At 43.6% G+C, this 22602-nt stretch overlaps 1 protein-coding gene across 1 annotated transcript in view; it reads right to left on the minus strand.

The window, feature by feature from the left end:
- Positions 1-22602, minus strand: part of LOC311138601 (guanine nucleotide-binding protein G(i) subunit alpha-2-like) — a 111560-nt gene that overhangs the window by 25408 nt on the left and 63550 nt on the right. Inside the window, exons 2-3 of the mRNA XM_084173353.1 lie at positions 6725-6767; positions 4486-4627 (exon numbers count right to left, since the gene is read on the minus strand). Of these exons, the coding sequence (XP_084029479.1) occupies positions 4486-4627; positions 6725-6767 (185 nt within the window). The remainder of the gene's footprint in view (positions 1-4485; positions 4628-6724; positions 6768-22602) is intronic.

Here is a 22602-nt window from a genome sequence, read left to right on the forward strand (position 1 = left end):
TTCCTACTCCATTCCAGTGTGGGTGCTGCACATTGGTAGTGAATGAGATGCATTACCCCATACAATGTAAAACGCTTTATCAACCACTATCTTCAAAGACAGAGCAACTATTCACCTAAATGAAATAAAAAAAAGGTACGGCAACAGAGCCTAACATTTACTATGATAAATCCAAATCTACTGCTTCACAAAGCAATCTTAAGCGACATCCCTCAGTCCAGATATTGGAACAGTTCTAGGTACATGAGTGCGCATTTCCTCTGCAAGCTTCCATGACTCCAGAGCCATACATCTAAATACATGGCTCTGCTTGTAGCTAGTAGAACAGCATAATCCACAAAGCTCATTGTAGAAGGATGTAGCCCGTCTTCCTGTTTACAACATCATTCTGAATTCATTATGTTGATCAGGATCGGTAATATGGCGAGAGAGGTGTGTGTGTGTGTGTGTGTGTGTGTGTGTGTTATGTAAACGAGGGCCTGAGGGGACAGTCTTCCATCAGTGGATGTGACAGTGTACTGGCTCTGCTCGCTCTCCCACTCGTTACCTTTTACTGTCACTTAATGACAGATTTAGGACTCAAACATTGGCAAATCATTATATAAGAGTACATAAACAAGATTACTTTACCGTACCACCTAACTCTCCCTCATTCACTCTCACTCCAGCACGTTCTGCAGAGACTTATGTGGGGTCTTGTGAAACATATTTCTCTGTTGATTGCATCCCCTCAGGCTGTGTGAAAAATCTGTCTATTTGACTTAAATCTGTGAAACGGGCTATTTGAGGCTCTCTGGGCATCTGTGGTTATGGGGGTGGAGGAGAGAAATGTATTTAAGATTGTAAATTAATTCAAGACACTGCCAGACCTGCAGAGATTTGTAGCAGTAATATGTCTTGCAGAGCTAGCTACCTCCAATTGGGGAACACCCTGCTCTCTCCATACCTCGTCTCCACTAGCAAGTAGTACTGGCAAGTAGTACACAATAAGGTCTTTATCTCAACACTTGATTAAATCAAATCCTGGACATTTTAAAGAGAGTGGACAAATTGCTCAGCTATTAATACTTGATAGTTTGGTAATAAAAAGGACAGGCAAATCTTTCATAAGATTCCTATCTGCATAGAGAGGATCTGTAAATCATATTTGGGAGAAACATGGGGGGCATGACTAAATTGTCTCTTACTAAGAACACATGGATTGTTTTGTATTGCTGTGTCATCTCTCTCAGTAGTGCCCACTGGCCAGACAGGCAGCTCAGCTCTGCAGTGGTCCCTCTAATCTAATGACACACACATGGGCAGCAGGACTGAGTACACATGGCACATCACTTTATGGCACTCACTCCACCTCATACAAAGGTCTGGGAGGCTATACTACTCGAAACTCTAAACTGTCTGGGTGCTATTGGCACTTAGCACTCCAGGAAGAAGTGATATTTGAGCCAGATAATTTCCCCGGTCTCACTTCAGACAGACTAGAGCTGGACTAGAGACTAGTACAGGTGCATCAATGCTGCGACCGAGAGACTGATAAACAGCTTCTATCTCCAGGTCATCAGACAGCTAAACAGTCAACACTAGCCGGCCTCCGCCCAGTACCCTGTCCCTGAACCTTAGTCACTGTTACTAGCCGGCTACCCTGCACCTTAGAGACTGCTTTGCCCTACATACATAGTCATTGAACATTGGTCACGTTATAATGTTTACATACTGTTTTACGCACTTTACATGTATATATTGCATTCTAGTCATGGCTCATCCTATATAACCACTGCTATACACACACCTTTTCTATTCATATACTGTCCATACACACAGTTACATACATACATACAGCGTATTCGGACCCCTTGACTTTATCCACATTTTGTTATGTTAAAGCCTTATTCTAAAATGGATAAAATAGTATTTTTTCCTCATCAATCTACACACAACACCCCATAATGACAAAGCAAAAACAGGTTTAGAAATGTTTAAAATGTTAAAAATAAACAAATGAAATACCACATTTACATAAGTATTCAGACCCTTTACTCAGTACTTTGTTGAAGCACCTTTGGCAGCGATTACAGCCTAGAGAGTCTTCTTGGGTATGACGCTACAAGCTTGGCACACCTGTATTTGGGGAATTTCTCCCATTCTTCTCTGCAGATCCTCTCAAGCTCTATCAGGTTGGATGGGGAGTGTTGCTGCACAGCTATTTTCAGATCTCTCTCGAGAGATGTTCGATCAGGTTCAAGTCTGGAATCTGGCTGGGCCACTCAAGGACATGCAGAGACTTGTCCCGAAGGCACTCGTGCGTTGTCTTGGCTGTGTGCTTAGGGTTGTTGTCCTGTTGGAAGGTGAACCTTCACACCAGTCTGAGGTCCTGAGCGCTCTGGAGCAGGTTTTCATCAAGGATCTCTCTGTACTTTGCTCCATTCATTATTCCCCTCGATCCTGACTAATCTCCCAGTCCCTGCCGCTGAAAAACATCCCCACAGCATGATGCTGCCACCACCATGCTTCACCGTAGGGATGGTGCCAGGTTTCCTCCAGAAGAGACGCTTGGCATTCAGGCCAAAGAGTTCAATCTTGGTTTCATCAGACCAGAGAATCTTGTTTCTCATGGTCTGAGAATCCTTTAGGTGCCTTTTGGCAAACTCCAAGCGGCTGTCATGTGCCTTTTACTGAAGAGTGGCTTCCGTCTGGCCAGTCTACCATAAAGGCCTGATTGGTGGAGTGCTGCAGAGATAGTTGTCCTTCTGGAAGGTTCTCCCATCTCCACAGAGGAACTCTAGAGCTCTGCTAGAGTGATCATCGGGTTCTTGGTCACCTCCCTGACCAAGGCCCTTCTCCCCAGATTGCTCAGTTTGGCCAGGAGGCCAGCTCTAGGAAGATTCTTGGTGGGTCAAAACTTCTTCCATTTAAGAATGATGGAGGCCACTGTGTTCTTGGGGACCTTCAATGCTGCAGAAATGTTTTGGTACCCTTCCCCAGATCTGTGCCTCGACAAAATCCTGTCTCGGAGCTCTACGGAAAATTCCTTCGACCTGATGGCTTTGGTTTTTGCTCGGACATGCACTGTCAACTGTGGGACCTTATATAGACAGGTGTGTGCCTTTCCAAATCATGTCCAATCAATTGAATTTACCACAAGTGGACTCTAATCAAGTTGTAGAAACATCAAGGATGATCAATGGAAACAAGATGCACCTGAACTCAATTTCAAGTCTCATAGTAAAGGGTCTGAATACTTATGTAAATAAGGTATTCGTTTTTTGATTTTTAAAACATTCGCAAAAATGTCATAAAAACCGGTTTTCGCTTTGTCATTATGGGATATTGTGTGTAGATTGATTAAGATTGTTATTTAATCCATTTAAGAATAAGGCTGTAACGTAACAAAATGTGGAAAAAGGGAAGGGGTCTGAATACTTTCCGAATGCACTGTATATGTACGCACTGTGTGTGTGTGGATGATCTCCACATGTGTGGTTCCCACCGTGAAGCATGGAGGAGGTGGCGCAATGGTGCTTTGCTGGTGACACTGTCTGTGATGTATTTAGAACTCAAGGCACATTTAACCAGCATGGCTACCACAGCATTCTGCAGCAATACGCCAAAACAGCCACTTCTTTTTAATTGATAGGAGTGAAACCCAGTGTGGTCGTCTACTGCAACAGCCCATCCGTGACAAGGATCGACAAGTTGTGCGTTCTGAGATGCTGTTCTGCTGCAACGTTATTTGCCTGTTTGTGGCCCGACTGTTAGCTTGATCGATTCCTGTCATTCTCCTTTGACCTCTCTCATCAACAAGCTGTTTTTGCCCAGAGGACTGCCGCTGACTGGATGGTTTTTGTTTGTCGCACCATTGTCTGTCGTGCGTGAAAAGCCCAGGAGGGTGGCCGTTTGAGATATTGAATCCGGAGTGCCTGGCACCGGTGATCATACCACGCTCAAAGTCGCTTAGGTCACTCGTTTTGCCCATTCTAATGTTCAATCGAACAGTAACAGAATGCCTCGATACCGGTCTGCCTGCTTTATATATCCAGCCACAGAAATGCGACTCACTGTCTGTAGGAGCGATGCATTTTCATGAACGGGGTAGCGTACTTAATAAACTGTGCGGTGTGTGTGTTTGTGTGTATATATATTAAATTAATATATTTTTGGATTATGTGCATATTGTTTTGTAAAAAATAATTGCTAGGTATTATTACTGCACTGTTGGAGCTAGAAACACAAGCATTTCACTGCACCTGCGATAACATCTGCAAATATGTGTAGCGACCAACAAACGTTTATTTGATAAGAGGGACAGAGTGGAGAAGTTTGTGTTGGAGAAGAGTGGGAGCGGTTCAAGGTCTGGTTGGCCTTTGGAGCAGCAGTGGAGTGTATGAAGAGAGAACAGTGGCAGCTCTGGTGGATGGGCTCAGACACTGTGTGTGTGTGTGTGTGTGTGTGTGTGTGTGTGTGTGTGTGTGTGTGTGTGTGTGTTACCGCTCTGGCTGCGTCTTCGTAGTCGATCTTGAGGTTGGCCATGGCCTTGATGATGGCCATGATGGACTGGATGGTGTTGCTGTAGACCACAGCTCTGTACTGCTTACACTCCTCTTCTGAGTAGCCATCCTCATGGATGATCCTGACAGGCACAGGAAAAAGAGAGGGCGTTGGGTCACACATGCACAGACACACTTGCACACACAAGCGCAGCTCTTAAATATAGCAACGCAGGTGTCACTAAAATCTTGCTCAATAACACTCAATGTCAGTGTTTACATCTCCATGTTTGTCCATTCATTTTTTAAATAAAACCAAGCCATCAGAAGACACATTTAGTATATAAATAATTGGTTGTACTATACAGATTACGGTACTATGCATGACTGACGTTACTGGTTTGAGGCTTTGGGGGCAGCTCAGGTCTCTGCTGAGAGCCAGGTGCTGGAGAGTACTACAACTAAAACAAATATGGACTACAGTATGGAGGGAGACCGAAAAAGATGTCGACAGTGAAAAGTGGCCAGGCCATGACAGGAGCCCCTAGGCTGTGCATATTTTCTCTGTCTATTCACAACAATGCCCTCTGGGAAAGTGAGGCCCTGCGAATTCCAGATGGCTGCTGATTGGCTGTGAGGCGATCTCAATCGAACCTCATTGTAATGCAAGGGAGACCACTAGGACGAAGGCCAACACAGACTTAAAGAATGAGCCCACAGAAGTGTTTTTTTTCAACTTCAATTGAAACAGATACACTAAATCTTATCTAAGATCCACGCTGGCTGGGGAGGTTGGATGTGGGCCAGGGAGATTTAGTTGTGTAAAGTCATGTCCAATTTAACAAAAACGTAATTCCCAAAAATATCTCATTAGATTTCATGCAGAGACATTTTCCAAGAACCGGATGATATTGCAAATTAATAAGGGTAATAGTCAAGAAGAACCACGGCAGATTCATATCCTGAAATCTAAGTTCAATTTTGAAATTCCGAGTAAATCTTGATGAAGCCTTTTCCTTGTAAGTGGAGCCCTGAAGTTATTTAAACAGAACACAATTACAATCATTTTCAAGTGAAAATAAGGTACTTTCTAAGGGGCAACGTAGAAAGAGATTTCATCAGGACTGTTTTGACAAAGTGTTTGCACATTACAACATTTGGGGGGGGGGGGGGGGGGGGGGGGGGGGGGTGTATGTGTGAGAGAGAAATGGTTTAATAGCGTCAGTTGAAGTGGTCTGTGTGAGTAGATGAAAGATGTATTGAAAGCACGGCACGTCCAGAAAAATATGGAGGAATAATTAAACCATCGAGTGAAGAGTGTGAGTGTATATATAACGGATCATTGTGTGTGCTTGCATGGATCTGTATGCATGTGTCGGGAGAGTAGGTGTGTGTGCTTCGGTATTCCAGGTAGTAACATCTGTGTATGTGTTCATGAATGTCCGCGCTTGTGTCCGTGAGAGGGATTGAGTGTTTAAGTGTGTGTTCATTTGTGAGATTGAGCAGCGGGGCTATACAGAGACAACAGTGCCTCCAGAGCCGCTCCTGTAAAAACCTGCATGGTCCAAGGACAGGTGAAGGGGGTATTATAATACAACCAGCCAGTTTGGTATGACAACAAACATGACAAAGGAGTGATACAGAACATACAGGTCCAGATCTGCTACCAGGGGCTAATAACCTGTATCCTCTCTATATGTTCTAAATGATCCAGCGTGTCTAATAGGGGGCATCCTGTAAAGCGTTGACTTAAGCTAACTGCATACTTTACTGTCAGAGTAGCTGCTTGGAATATCAGTTAGCAGGGAGAGTGTTAATGCCTTAATCATGGTGAGAGAAACTCATCCAGTCCATAGGTATTTATCTGCTGCTATGTGGGGGAAGATACAGCTGCCTGTGTGTGTGTGTGTGTGTGTGTGTGTGTGTGTGTGTGTGTGTGTGTGTGTATGTGTGTGTGTGTGACGGCTGTCCATTCCTGGGGAGGCCTCTAACCCATACGAATGTAACAGCTGAGAAAGAAACAGGCTTCAGACTGTAGGTATATAGCATGAGGGCATGGACTCTGGGAGAAAGGATATGTAGAGGATTCCGGGAACCTAGCTTAAGAATGTACTGTCCCTGTCTGCTTGTGTTGATAATGACAGAGTCTGGTTGCGATATTGGGTTAATTGCTCATGCTTGACAGGAACAGCAGCAAAACAACTAAAACAATGAGGAGCCAGGCAGGCAGCTCTACTTACTTCATCTGTTTCACAATAGTGCTCTTCCCCGACTCTCCAGCACCTGCACAGAGAACAAAAAAAGGCAGCGGTTAAAAATATGCTCCCATTAGCGGTGAAATGTAAACAGGCAGCCAGCGAGGCCACCTCACATCTGGACTCCTGAATACCCCACCATCCCGCCTCCTCATCAGGCCTCTCTCCCTCTCTTCTTTTCTCTGAGTGAATCTGCCTGCCAGGCACTCCCTTTCAAGTTACAGCTTAACAGTCATGTCAATCTACAGTAGTGCATACAGTGTATAAACGGTAGTGTCTCTTTGCCTCTGAGTAGTGATGGGGAAGACAATCGATAGTTACATATCGCAATATTATTTTTGGACGGCATTCTATCGATATTTGACTCCAAGTCTTGATTTGTAGAAAAATCTATAAATAACTAAATAAATATACATACACTGAATAGAAATATAAATGCAATTTGTAAAGTGTTGGTCCCATGTTTCATGATCTGAAATAAAATATCCCAGAAATTGTCCATATACACAAAAAGCTTATATCTCAAATTTTGTGCACAAATTTGCTAACATCCCTGTTAGTGAGCATTTCTCCTTCGCCAAGATAATCCATCCACCTGACAAGTGTGGCACATCAAGAAGCTGATTAAACAGCATGATCATTACACAGGTGCACCTTGTGCTGCGGCCATTGAAGAGGAATGGGACAACATTCAACAGCCTGATCAACTTTATGCGAAAGAGATGTGTCGTGCTGCTTGAAGGAAATTGTGGTCACACCAGATACTGACTGGTTTGCTGATCCACACATCTACTTTTTTAAGTTAAGTTATCTGTGACCAACAGATGCATATCTGTATTCCCAATTGTTGCTTGTTGCGTTTATATTTTTGTTCAGTATATTGTTTGTTTTTTGCTAGGTAGCGCTAGCTAGCGCTAGTCAGCTATACCTGTGCCAAAATGCTGGTATTTTTCATCCTATAGCTTGTTCTCCATCTTCTTTTTAAATAGTGAGCCAAAATGTTTTCAGCACTTATTTCCATGCCTGATCAAAACTCATTTATGCTCTATCATCTCTCTGTAGCAGACATAGTGATCATTATGTTTGAACATCAAACCTCAATATTGAAATCACAATACATATAGAATCGTGAGAATCGCAAAACATCATAAATCGGCACCTAAGTATGATAATATCGTATCGTGAGGCCCCCTCTCCACTCGGTGAGTGCGTCACTTGTTCATAGTGTTTCACTGAGTTTCATAACTCCTGTGCCAACACCACATCCTGTGTCTAAACTTCAGAGGGACCCTGTCCTGTTGTAACCCTCCCTCCCCACAGCCTCTGAGACGAGACACTTTATCATCATTAACCTTTAGTGAAAACGTCTGAGTGCTTTCACAAAAAGGATATTCTTGGTCTTATCGGCACTCATATTTATTTTTGCAGTCCAGCCGGTGGTGAGGCGAGCTCATCTGCCACGGTCTCAGAGCACGGGCGCGAGCACACTACGTGGCCAAAAGTATGTGGACACCTGCTCGTCGAATATCTAATTCCAAAATCGTGGGCATTAATATGGAGTTGGTCCCCCTTTTGCTGCTATCACAGCCTCCACTCTTCTGGGAAGGCTTTCCCCAATGTTGGAACATTGAATGGAAGCAAGTTCCCGCAGCAGACACAAGAGCATCAGTGAGGTCGGGCACTGATGTTGGGCGATTAGGCCTGGCTTGCAGTCGGCGTTCCAATTCATCCCAAAGGTATTCAATGGGGTTAAGGTCAGGGCTCTGTGCAGGCCAGTCAGGTTCTTCCACACTGATCTCGACAAACCATTTATGTATGGATCTCGCTTTGTGCACAGGGCATTGTCATGCTGAAATAGGAAAGGGCTTTCCCCAAACTATTGCCACAGAGTTGAAAGCACAGAACCGTAAAAAATGTCATTGTATGCTGTAGTGTTAAGATTTCCCTTCACTGCAACCAAACTTTACAGTTGGCATCTATGCATTTGGGCAGGTAGCGTTCTCCTGGCATCCGCCAGACCCAGATTCGTCTGTCGGACTCCCAGATGGTGAAGAGTGATTCATCGCATGGAAACCCATTTCATAAAGCTTCCGACAAACAGTTATTGTACAGACGTTGCTTCCAGAGACAGTTTGGAACTCAGTAGTGAATGTTGCCACCAAGGACAGACGATTTGTACGCGCTACACTCTTAAGCACTCGGTGGTCCCGTGTGAGCTTGTGTGGCCTACCACTTTGCGGCTGAGCCGTTGTTGCTCCTAGACGTTTCCACTTCACAATAACAGCACTTACAGTTGACTGGGGCAGCTCTAGCAGGGCAGAAATTTGACCGACTTGTTGGAAGTGGCATCCTATGACAGCGGCACGTTGAAAGTCACTGAGCTCTTCAGTAAGGCCATTCTAATGCCAATGTTTACCTTTGGAGATTGCATGGCTGTGTGCTCGATTTTATACACCGGTCAGCAACGGGTGTGGTTGAAATAGCCAAATCCACTAATTTGAAGGGGTGTCCACATACTTTTGTATATATAGTGTAGCTCCACACTTGCTTTCTCGCTCGGGAACTCTGTCACACACAGGAATTGGCACAGACCAGGGGCCTCATTTATAACCGTTGCATTCATTTCTGCATGCGCCATTTCTGAAAAATCTTTGGAAGTACAAATGTTTCCCGTTATAAAATCAGACCTGTCGTACAGGTCTGTACACGCGTGAACAAGCATTAAAACTAATGGCAAAACCTTTTAATGGCTTTAATGGCTTTAATTTAAACAATAACGCCCTTTATTTTCTGTATAATAATAATTCTGTATAATAATGCAAGTATTGGCATCATTAGGCCACGGCATGCAAAAGACGAATTGTTGTTCAATATTTAGTTTATCAATAGATTTAGTTTATATATCTTCTAAATGATGTAAATGTAAATATGTGCTGCCTTGGTATAGACTGAGAATAAATAGGCAATGTTGCGCTACTATCACACTCACAGCAATACTGTAGCCTACCCATAATGTTAAATATTTTACATAAGCTACTGGTCTATTTACTGTGTTGGCAGAATGCCTTTAAATTTTTTTATTTAATTTGTATATTTTTATCTATTTTTTACTTAACACTTATTCTTCTTAAAACGGCATTGTTGGTTAAGGGCTTGTAAGTAAGCATTTCACTGTAAGGTCTACACCTGTTGTATTCGGCAGATGTGACAAAATACAATTTGATTTGATTTTGATTTGATTTAATCTTTAGCAGTAATTTATACTGTATCTGGAAAATGACTGTCAGTTTCTGGACGAGAAAACAATGGCTAATTGTTATGGATCTATCAGCAGAAGGTTTCAATTCAACAATGTTTTATCTTGACTTTTCACCCAACCTAAAATTCTGAAACATTGTAGGGCAGGCTACTAAAAAAACACAATTACAGTACTTACAGTAGTTAGCTCCATTTCTCATTCTCCTACTTGACTTTTTAAAAAGTACTACTGATATTCATTACTGCATTGTTGAGAAATAGCAAGCAAGAAAGGCATTTTACTGTACTTGTGCACGTGACAAAAACGTGAAACTAGATACATAGACCTACTTCAATGTAAAAGATCACCTGTTAAATCCGACTGTATAGCGATATTATAAATCACGCTGCCTATTATATTGAAAAACTTGAAATACATAGGTTATAACCTTTTTATTTACTAGGCTACTAGGTCCAATTAAATGAGAGATGCGCATGGTAATTTGTTGTATGGCTCCTTCAGGAAAATGAACCTTATCACGGCCAGAAAAGGTGAGGTATATTCTGCAATGGTTATCAAAATAAAATCAAGTCTAATTATAAGATTCATATGTCTATTTTAAATTCTACAAATAAAACATTGATTTTCGCTCTTCTCACTAATGGCAAATGGATGCATTCTTGTCAAAACGTTTTCCTGTTTTTAAATTTGTATGAATAAGCTTTTCATCATAACCCCCATTTGCACAAAATACTTACTTACAGCTTGCAATACAATATTCCAACCACTAGCAGATGTGTGTAAGCATGGTCTAAAGTTTGCGGGGAGGTGAACACATTCTCACGTCAAACTGGTGCACAAACATTTTGGGGTATATTTTGTATGTACACACGGTTTATAAATGAGGCCCCAGGGGAAGAGAGGGAGAGGAGATTCATTTTACTGGCAGCTGTCAACTCACTGCCTTCATGCTATGTGACTTGTGACTGGAGAAGAGGAGAGAAGGAGAGGGCTGGCCGTCCAGGAGTGGCAGTGTGGCCAGCCCTGCCTCCATCATACATCACATAGCCTTAAGCAAGACTTAGCATTAGCATTTCTGTACCAATTTTCTGGGAATTCTCAGATGACGTCATGTTGCTTGTTTCATGTTCAGGCTCCACAGGAAACGCATTAGGGTATTTTGTAATGTAATGTAGTTGGCTGTCCGGACAAGCTGGCAGGAAGAGAACAGTAGCACTGAGTTAACTGGTCACACAGCACATGTAAATGATCCACAGTCCACCACTAGGGTCACGGTCACACTGACCCAACACCATTCACTGTTTATATGCAGTGTGTCCATGTATCAAACAACAACCATATTCTTCCACCTACAATATGAGCCACTGACATTCTACCTTCCATTACAACAGTGATGTGAATACAGAACAGCAAATTACAGACAGTCTGAAACTCTCCATTTAAAACCTCCTTATATTCCCCATGCTAACTGGCCAATCTAGGAGAGACATGCTCTACTCCATTTCTCATTCTTAAGAGGACACTCTCAGCATACCGCAGTGGGCAAATCACCCTGCAATGAAGCATTCACTCATCTGCTCCAGTATGTGGGCTGAATTGATGAGCTCAAATAAAGAACGGGTGGAGAGATGGAGGAGAGATGGATCTCAGGCTCCAAGTCTTGAGCGAGAGGGAACTCAGAGGGAAGTGACTCAGAGACACAGTGGAAAGCGTGCAGGTGTGTGTATGCACCCTTGCGCATCTGTGAGTGCAGGGTGGGGTTGAAGCAATAATACATTATGAAGAAATGTAATGAGATATGTGAGCCTATGTTCTGTTTGCCTGACGACTCAAACAGGATTGTTACGCTGCTCTGTTCGCTACATAGGATACTTCAGTCAGACTGCCATCGTTGAAGTAATTTGTGGTGACGTCTAAATGAGGTGTGTTGTACAAAACAAAATAAAATCAGCGATTGGATCATCTCTAACCAATCAGAGTTTCCCACTTTTCAAAACGCTGCTTTACCCACGTATGTTCTGCCGCAAACCTTCAGTTTCTATGACCAATCAGAACGGTTAGAATGTGTTTGCGTTCTAGAAATCGTCGGGGAGGTACTGAGATCAGATTTCAATCTTGATTTTCCTACAGCAGGGTTCCCCAACTGGCATTTGGCCCCCAAGATTTCTGAGCACATATTTATTTTAGACATGAAAATAGTAAAGTGATTAACATTTTGGAAATCTGTTCCCAATTATTCCCACGCATAATAAATATATATATATATATATGATCATATACAAACGTAAGCATGGTTTGAAATTACTGTTTCAGTCAAATATTATATCAGTTTGGCCTTCTTGCGGTCAATTTGCAGTCTAAAAATTATTTATAATTACGTTTCGGCCCCGCAACCATCCGCTCAAGAAAAAAAATCAGCCCACAGCTGAATCTAGTTGATGACCCCTGTCCTACAGGATATTCTTCCTAACAGAGAGAGGAGACAGAGAGAGAATGCCACCAGAGCCCCTATAGCGAGTGCTACAGATACAAGTATATATGTCCAGTGGCTACATAGTGCCAAGCTGCAAACGCACTCCCTTAGAGTTCATAGACCTGTTAGCACAGTGGCGTGATGTGACTGAACTCAGCAAGGCCTCTCTCTCACCACATACACACGCGTTTAACCTTCACTGGATCTCCCCCTCTTTATTTCTCTCACACTGTCTCTCTCCGTCCCACCATGTTGCCGATTGTAAATAGACATTTGGAGTTTGTCCAGTGAAGCTGAGGACATTAGGAGATGTAATGACAGGAAGAGTAAAACACTGAGGTTTATGGCAACAAGAGAGAAGATCTATTGACTGTACATACACTTATCTCCTCTAGATGGATACCTCTGTGTGTGTGTGTGTGTGTGTGTGTGTGTGTGTGTGTGTGTGTGTGTGTGTGTGTGTGTGTTAGATTACGCTCTAAAAAGGTGTGTGCATTCTAGCTATTATTTTACCCCTTAGATATGTGAAGGTTACTTTGAGACGCAATACAATGCAAAAAAAAGACCATGCCCATAAAGAGCACTACTCTCAAACACTGTGCAGAAACAAATCAAAGTTTATGCTGCCTTACTTGTTTAAATGGAAAAACAGCCAAATTGCCTATGGGGAATGACCAGTTAACCACAATGTAAACTGACTCACTGGTGAAGCTTGAGGTACTTCCTGCACACACACTCCCAAATATGGTGGTGTGTTATCATACTGCACTGCTGCTCAGCCATTCTCCTGCATTAATAATGCACCTTCAGTCAGCGCGCGCACGCACACACACACACACACAAACCAGCAATGCACTGGAGAGCTTTAATATTTAATGTACCTGCCAACCTGCAAAGGACCACTATGATGTTCACAGCACACTTGCAGTACAGTCATACACAAGCGCAAACACATATGTATACACATACACACACACACATTTGACCAAAGTCATTCAGACTACAAGTCAAGCCACTTAAACGTATGCAAGCCTGGTGCCATTTGCTTTTTCAACTAGAACAGGTCTTTTGAATAGTGAAATCTAATAGAATCCAATTGCATCAAACGCAACCAATTCAAATGCTGCCCCAGGCTTCTATCTGCACGGACTCTCAGAGCTTCTCTCTCCGTCTCCCTTCTTCCAGTTGGAGGAAGGCCAGCGACAACCCCAATAGGGACTACTCTCTCTCTAACGAAACAAACAGCCTTAATCACATTCTGACTATAATCACTTTTACTTATTCACTTTCACTCTACAAGGAGAAAACAATCTCTTTCAACACAGCAGCCTTTGAATAAAAGCAGTAATATGATGGCTGGCTGGTTGTTGAGCAGATGGAAGCTGTGCAGAGGGAAGCTGTGCAGAGGGAAGCTATTACGAGGAGACTGATTTGGTCTTCCTGCCTTAGTGTGACTTAGATTGGAGGATGAGTGTATGAGTGAATAACAGGGCCATTGAGAGCGTCCCTCCACTGTAATAAAATCATGATGACAGCGTCATGGGGAGACAGTGGTTGTTCTCTGCAGGTTTCTGTAACACTGATCCTGTGGTTATTACTGCGCCACACACTGTCCCTCCCCCTCAGATATATCTGTGACTAATGCTGCCTCACTACAACATTTCCCTATTGATTAGCAGAGCCCTACAGTGACAGCCTGGACACACACACACACACGCACACGCCAGGGTTTCAGTTAGCTGGTAATTGCCGGCTTTTGGCCGATAAAATAAATAAAAAGCCGATAAATTGTAGCCGGCCAAATTGTCTGTGGCTGCCTTGCTGCTGAGAGAGAGAAAGCGAGAGAGGAGCCTTGGCCTAGGCTACTGTTGATTGCGAAGATGGAGGCCTTTTTTATTAAAGTAAAATTAAAGTTAGAGAGTATGTCTATAATGAAAAGCCTACAAGGCAGGGCTCCAGACTGCGACCATTTAGTCGCCTTAGTGACCCTCTGACTTGGCTGCGCGAGTGAAAAAAATATATACGGTCGCGTCGGTGCTGGCTGCATATTCATTCACCTCACTAAAAACATCCTGTTGGCCTCCTGGGTGGCGCAGCATTCTAAGGCACTGCATTGCAGTGCTAGAGGCGTCACTACAGATCAGGGTTCGTTCACGGGCTGTGTGTGGCAGCCGGCCGACGACCGGGAGACCCATGAGGCAGCGCACAATTGGCCCAGTGTCGTCCGGGTTAGGGGAGGGTTTGGCCGGCCGGGATGTCCTTGTCCCATCGCACTCTAGCGACTCCTTGTGGCTGCCAGGCGCATGCACATTGACTTCGGTTGCCAGCTGTATTGTGTTTCCTCTGACACATTGGTGCGGCTGGCTTCCGGGTTAAGCGAGCAGTGTGTCAAGCAGCAGTGCGGCTTGGCGGGGTCGTGTTTCGGAGGACGCACGGCTCACGACCTTCGCCTCTCCCGAGAAACCATTATATTTTTTTAGGAGGCTAAAACCATGATTTGGTCAAACAAAGTACATTATCCTCATGATTCCTGTAATGAAAGTGTCTGCCAGTCCCTGTTTCGCTAGGGCCTGCTGCTGTGTCGAGCAAGCCACTCGCTCTCCATTACCGGGTGAAAGAAATGCTCCGGGACATTTTAAAATCCAATTGCTGGGAAAACACAGCTATCCTGTTGTCACAGATGGAGCGAGGATGTTCTCAGCTTTCTGTGGGTATACTTTTTATTTCTCAACTCAAAAAAAAAGAAAAAGAAAAAGGAAATTACATTATTTCATACCACAAAATCAACATTTTGCAATGGCCATCTCAGTCTCCGGACTTGAACCCCATTGAAAACCTGTGGTTTGAATTGAAGTGGGCAGTCGATAAACACAGATGAAGGATATCAAGGATCTGGAAAGATTCTGTACAGAGGAAGTCTAATATCCCTCCCAATGTGTTCTCCAATCTCATTAAACATATTAGAAAATGGCTCAGTGTCGTTATCCTCGCAAGGGGAGGGTGCTGAAGTATTGAAAACAGGGGTGGCAATAATTTTGACCTCCATCTTTTTTAGACTTTTTATTACTTGTTAAACAAAATCTCTGAGCAACTGAATTAGTATAAATTTACAGTTTATTTTTACAGTCTTTTTTGCTCATCTTTATCAAGGGTGCCAATAATTTTGTACTTGAATGTATATTCAATGGGCAGACAGTGGGATCACGCTCCACTTCCAGGACTATGAGCAAAATAAATACTGCCCGCTGCCAAGTAACCAGCCAATGGAGGAGACAGTTGTGGTCGCATCCATTGACTCAAGCTGAGTAGGGAGGGCATTTTCCAAAAAGTGTGAAAGAGAGGGAAAAAAGAGAGGGTGCAAGGGAAAAGGGCCAGCTCAGCTCCACAGTCTATTTGAATGAGATTAGTGAGGATCTGTAGGTCCGTCACGCTTTCCTCACCTCACCCTCATTGATTAAACTAAAAGGATGGAGGGGAGTATGTGTGTGTGTGTGTGTGTGTGTGTGTGTGTTTGTGTAAGGGGGGGGGGCTCATTAGTCTGATGCGGGCAGACTTTGGCAGGGTGGGGGTCTCCTTTACTCCAGTGGGCACCCTGGCACAGCACATCCACCCCTATGCACCCTGGCACAGCCACCCCTGGCACAGCACAGCCACCCCGGGCACAGACTCCTCTATGTTGGTTGTGCTCCCTGCCTTTGCTCCAGTCCTCCCTCTCCTCCCCTGCCAAGACCCAGGAAATTGCATCATTATCAAATCAGGCCCAGTGTGGACTGGCAGGGGAGGAGAGGGAGGACTGGAGCAGAGGCAGGGAGCACAACCAACATAGAGGAGCCTGTGCCCGGGGTGGCTGTGCCCGGGGTGGCTGTGCCAGAGTGCCCACTGGAGTAAAGGAGACCCAGCTGCAGCGGTACAGAGCCAGGGTCAGGTCTATGAAGGGTAGAGAGAAAACATGGAGCACTGACATTGACATTGCCACAGCAGCCAGGGAGAGCGGCAGCTCACCAATGCACAGTTTGAAGGACCTGTGGAGCTGGGAGCTGTTCTAGAGAACATGGGTACAATACAGACACAATAACACACCCATCACACAGAAACAAACAGACACATGCTCAAGCTCACACGCACACTTAAATCACCTATCCTGGTGGGCAAATCAATATTGTATCTTTTGCAAAACACATGGGACTCCATGTCTCAGGAGAGGAACCAGAGCTGGCCGTACATAGGAGCTGTTTATATTGTGAGGTGCCTGATAGCACACAGGTCCCCTCTGAGCACCCAGCCCACAGAGCTACACCACTAATAGCATAAGGGGAGAACACATCGATCCCTGAGGTAGAGGAAGACATAAAAAACTATCTCTATATTTGACCCAAGGGAGGGGAGGGAGGGAGCAGGCTCTCATTAATTAAAGTGTATACGCTGGGTGGTTAGGGAGAGGCTGCAGCCCTTATTATAGGCCTACGTGGGACTCATTGATTAGTGCTCTGTGCTTTCTTAGGGTTCTGAGGAGCCTGCATAACAGTAATTGGCCATAGACAGAGATAACATCAGGGCTGATGAGGGCTCAGGTCTTGGTAAATTAGGATTATATTATAAGAGCAACTTTAGCTAGAGTATAAGACAAGAAAAACATGGCCACCTGTGTTGCCATCCTGTGGTTCTCTACTGCTAACAGGTTGCCGGTATTGCCAAGTGACTGCCGGTATTGCCAAGTGACTGCCGGTATTGCCAAGTGACTGCCGGTATTGCCAAGTGACTGCCGGTATTGCCAAGTGACTGCCGGTATTGCCAACAGCCAGGTGTTGTCATCCAGCGTTGGATTAATTTCAGAACATCCATATCCACAAGGTTTCTAACAATAGGTAATTGCTAAGAATTTCAATAGAGGGCAGTGATCTACTCAACAGCACTTCAACTGAAAAATTATATGGTTGAGAGGGATGAGGCAAAAGGTATGGCAAATAAGTCTGGCAGCACAACCGATTGGCAAACGTACTGCAAATTGAGAAATCATGTGACTAAACTAAATACAAAATAACAAACTATACTAAGAAACAAAAATAAATTATGTAAAAAAAGTTACGCTTTGGAGGACCTTAAATTAAATTTGACAAAAAGGGCAAACTCAGCTCCATCATTCATTGAATCAGATGGCTCATTCATCACAAAACCCACTGATACTGCAAATTACTTTAATTATTTTTTTCATTGGCAAGATTAGCAAACTTAGGCTTTGACGTGCCCTCTTCACGACTGTCTTGGTCCAAACACACCAAGACAGTCGTGAAGAGGGTACGACAAAGCTGATTCCCCCTCAGGAGACTGAAAAGATTTGGCATGGGTCCTCAGATCCTCAAAAGGTTCTACAGCTGCACCATCGAGAGCATCCTGACTGATTGCATCACCGCCTGGTATGGCAACTGCTCGGCCTCCGACCGCAAGGCACTACAGAAGGTAGTGCGTACGGCCCAGTACATCACTGGGGCCAAGCTTCCTGCCATCCAGGACCTCTATACCAGGTGGTGTCAGAGGAAGGTCCCAAAAATTATCAAAGACTTCAGCCACCCTAGTCATAGACTGTTCTCTCTGCTACCGCACGGCAAGCAGTAACAGAGCGCCAAGTCTAGGTCCAAAAGGCTTCTTAATAGCTTCTACCCACAAGCTATAAGACTCCTGAACAGCTAATCATGGCTACCCGGACTATTTGCATTGCCCCCCCCCACCCCACCCCACCCCACCCAACCCCAACCCCCTCTTTTACACTGCTGCTACTCTGTTTATTATTTATGCATAGTCACTTTAACTCTACCCACATGTACATATGACCTTGACTAACCGGTGCCCCCGCACATTGACTCTGTACCGGTACCCCCTGTATATACAGTGGGGGAAAAAAGTATTTAGTCAGCCACCAATTGTGCAAGGTCTCCCACTTAAAAAGATGAGAGGCCTTTAATTTTCATCATAGGTACACGTCAACTATGACAGACAGAATGAGAAAAAAAAATCCAGAAAATCACATTGTAGGATTTTATGAATTTATTTGCAAATTATGTTGGAAAATAAGTATTTGGTCAATAACAAAAGTTTCTCAATACTTTGTTATATACCCTTTGTTGGCAATGACACAGGTCAAACGTTTTCTGTAAGTCTTCACAAGGTTTTCACACACTGTTGCTGGTATTTTGGCCCATTCCTCCATGCAGATCTCCTCTAGAGCAGTGATGTTTTGGGGCTGTCGCTGGGCAACACGGGCTTTCAACTCCCTCCAAAGATTTTCTATGGGGTTGAGATCTGGAGACTGGCTAGGCCACTCCAGGACCTTGAAATGCTTCTTACGAAGCCACTCCTTTGTTGCCCGGGCGGGTGTGTTTGGGATCATTGTCATGCTGAAAGACCCAGCCACGTTTCATCTTCAATGCCCTTGCTGATGGAAGGAGGTTTTCACTCAAAATCTCACGATACATGGCCCCATTCATTCTTTCCTTTACACGGATCAGTCGTCCTGGTCCCTTTGCAGAAAAACAGCCCCAAAGCATGATGTTTCCACCCCCATGCTTCACAGTAGGTATGGTGTTCTTTGGATGCAACTCAGCATTCTTTGTCCTCCGAACATGACGAGTTGAGTTTAACAAAAAGTTCAATTTTGGTTTCATCTGACCATATGACATTCTCCCAATCCTCTTCTGGATCATTCAAATGCACTCTAGCAAACTTCAGACGGGCCTGGACATGTACTGGCTTAAGCAGGGGGACACGTCTGGCACTGCAGGATTTGAGTCCCTGGCGGCGTAGTGTGTTACTGATGGTAGGCTTTGTTACTTTGGTCCCAGCTCTCTGCAGGTCATTCACTAGGTCCCCCCGTGTGGTTCTGGGATTTTTGCTCACCGTTCTTGTGATCATTTTGACCCCACAGGGTGAGATCTTGCGTGGAGCCCCAGATCGAGGGAGATTATCAGTGGTCTTGTATGTCTTCCATTTCCTAATAATTGCTCCCACAGTTGATTTCTTCAAACCAAGCTGCTTACCTATTGCAGATTCAGTCTTCCCAGCCTGGTGCAGGTCTACAATTTTGTTTCTGGTGTCCTTTGACAGCTCTTTGGTCTTGGCCATAGTGGAGTTTGGAGTGTGACTGTTTGAGGTTGTGGACAGGTGTCTTTTATACTGATAACAAGTTCAAACAGGTGCCATTAATACAGGTAACGAGTGGAGGACAGAGGAGCCTCTTAAAGAAGAAGTTACAGGTCTGTGAGAGCCAGAAATCTTGCTTGTTTGTAGGTGACCAAATACTTATTTTCCACCATAATTTGCAAATAAATTCATAAAAAAATCCTACAATGTGATTTTCTGGATTTTTTTCTTCTCAATTTGTCTGTCATAGTTGACGTGTACCTATGATGACAATTACAGGCCTCTCTCATCTTTTTAAGTGGGAGAACTTGCACAATTGGTGGCTGACTAAATACTTTTTTCCCCCACTGTAACCTCCCTACTGTTATTTTATTTTACTGCTGCTCTTTATCTTCTTCTTAAACTGCATTGTTGGTTATGGGCTTGTAAGTAAGCATTTCACTGTAATGTCTACACCTGTTGTATTCGGCGCATGTGACAAATAACATTTTATTTTATTTGACATGCCAGCAATAAAGCCTGACACTAACATCCAAGTATATTTGACCAAATTATGAAAGACAATCTTTGTACTTTTAAATTCCATAAAGTGAGTGTGGAAGAGGTGAACAAATTATTGTTGTTTATCAACAATGACAAGCCACCGGGGTTTGACAACTTGGATGGATACTGAGGATAATAGCGGACGATATTGCCACTCCTATTTGCCATATCTTCAATTTAAGCATACTAGAAAGTGTGTGCCCTCAAGCATGGACGGAGCAAAAGTCATTCAGCTACCTAAGAATAGTAAAGTCCCCCTTATTGGCTCAAATAGCCGACCAATCAGCCTTTTACCAACCCTTAGTAAACTTTTGGAAATAATTGTGTTTGACCAGATACAATCCTATTTTACAAGAAACATATTGACAACAGACTTTCAGCACGCTTATAGGGAAGGACATTCAACAAGCACAGCTCATACATAAATGACTGATTATTGGCTGAGAGAAATTGATGATAAAAAGATTGTGGGGGCTGTTTTGTTAGACTTCAGTGTGGCTTTTGTCATTATTGATCATAGTCTGCTGCTGGAAGAAAGTAGTGTTAAGGCTTTACACCCGCTTCTATATTGTGGATAAAGAGTTACCTGTCTAACAGAACACAGAGGGTGTTCTTTAATGGAAGCCTCTCCAACATAATCCAGGTAGAATGAGGAATTCCCCAGGGCAGCTGTCTAAGCCCCTTACTTTTTTCAATCTTTACTAATGACATGCCACTGGCTTTGTATGCGGATGACTCAACACTATACACGTCAGCTACTACAGCAACTGAAATGACTGCAACACTTAACAAAGAGCTGCAGTTAGTTTCAGAATGGGTGGCAAGGAATAAATTAGTCCTAAATATTTCAAAAACGAAAAGTATTGTATTTGGGACAAATCATTCACTAAACCCTAACCCTCAACTAAATATTGTAATGAATAATGTGGAAATTGAGCAAGTTGAGGTGACTAAACTGCTTGGAGTAACCCTGGATTGTAAATTGTCATGGTCAAAACATATTGATAAAACAGTAGCTAAGATGAGGAGAAGTCTGTCCATAACAAATGGCTGCTCTGCTTTCTTAACACTATAAACAAGGCAGGTCCTACAGGCCCTAGTTTTGTCGTGCCTGGACTACTGTTCAGTCGTGTGCCATAAAGAGGGACTTAAGAAAATTACAATTGGCTCAGAACAGGGCAGCACAGCTGGCCCTTAAAATACACCGGGAGCTAACATTAATGATATGCATGTCAATCTCCTGGCTCAAAGTGGAGGAGAGATTGACTTCATCACTGCTTGTTTTTGTAAGAGGTGTTGACAAGCTGAATGCACCGAGCTGTCTGTTTAAACTACTAGCACCCATGCACACCCCACAAGACATGCCACCAAAGGTCTCTTCACAATCCCCAAGTCCAGAAGAGACTATGGGAGGCGCACAGTAGTACATAGAGCCATGACTACATGGAACTCCATTCCACATCAGGTAACTAATGTAAGCAGTAGAATCAGATTTTAAAAAAGCTGATAAAAATACACCTTATGGAACAGCGGGGACTGTGAAGAGACACACACAAGGTATAGACACACGCATGCAAGCGCTAGCACACACACCTACATTGTAATACTGTTGTATGGTGGTATTATACATTTTGTATTGTAGATATGTAGTGGTGTAATAATGTTATATGATTTACTGTTTTATATATTTTGTTTTATATGTTATGTAAGTGCCTTAATGTGTTTGGACCCCAGGAAGAGTAGCTGCTGCCTTAGCAGGAACTAAATGGGGATCCATAATAAATACAAATACATTCACAGGTTTGTTGAAACAAGGAATAATGGCAGTGTTGTAGTTTCAATGCCAGTCGTTCCAAGGAGACACTGTCTGTCCTGCTTCTTTGTTCAGTCTAGTGAACTTATCAGGAGCTGACACAAACAAATGGTTCTGAGGAAAAGTATTGTATCGACGCTGACCTTCAAGCTCTAAGAATTGTTTTTCAAAGACTTTGTATACCTCACCTGCATATACTACTACATACTTCCAGAAGCAGCGATACAGTGAATGAATTGTTCAGATCTTTCAGCAAAGGGTGATGTTTTGGGGTCATAGAAAGTGTACCTAAAATAGACAGATTGCCCCGCTATGCCATTGATATAGTTGGAACAATGGCTGTGATCGAGTCAGCAGGAGAGGAGCTGATTAGTCATTAGTTGTTCTGTACAGAACTCTGTAGCAGACTGGGTTGAACCCGTGGTTGCTTCACTTGGCACTGCTTGTGAATGAAGCCTATTATACAAGGCTATGACTGTGGGTGTGTTAGCCTAGCATATCACTAGCTCCCTGAATAATGCCTATTTGCCTACAACTTATCCAGAATGCTGCAGCCCGTCTGGTGTTCAACCTTCCCAAGTTCTCTCATGTCACCCCGCTCCTCCGCACACTCCACTGGCTTCCAGTTGAGGTTCGCATCT

Source organism: Coregonus lavaretus (assembly GCF_964263955.1).
Source record: "Coregonus lavaretus genome assembly, chromosome: 12".
Classification (NCBI taxonomy): Eukaryota; Metazoa; Chordata; class Actinopteri; order Salmoniformes; family Salmonidae; genus Coregonus; species Coregonus lavaretus.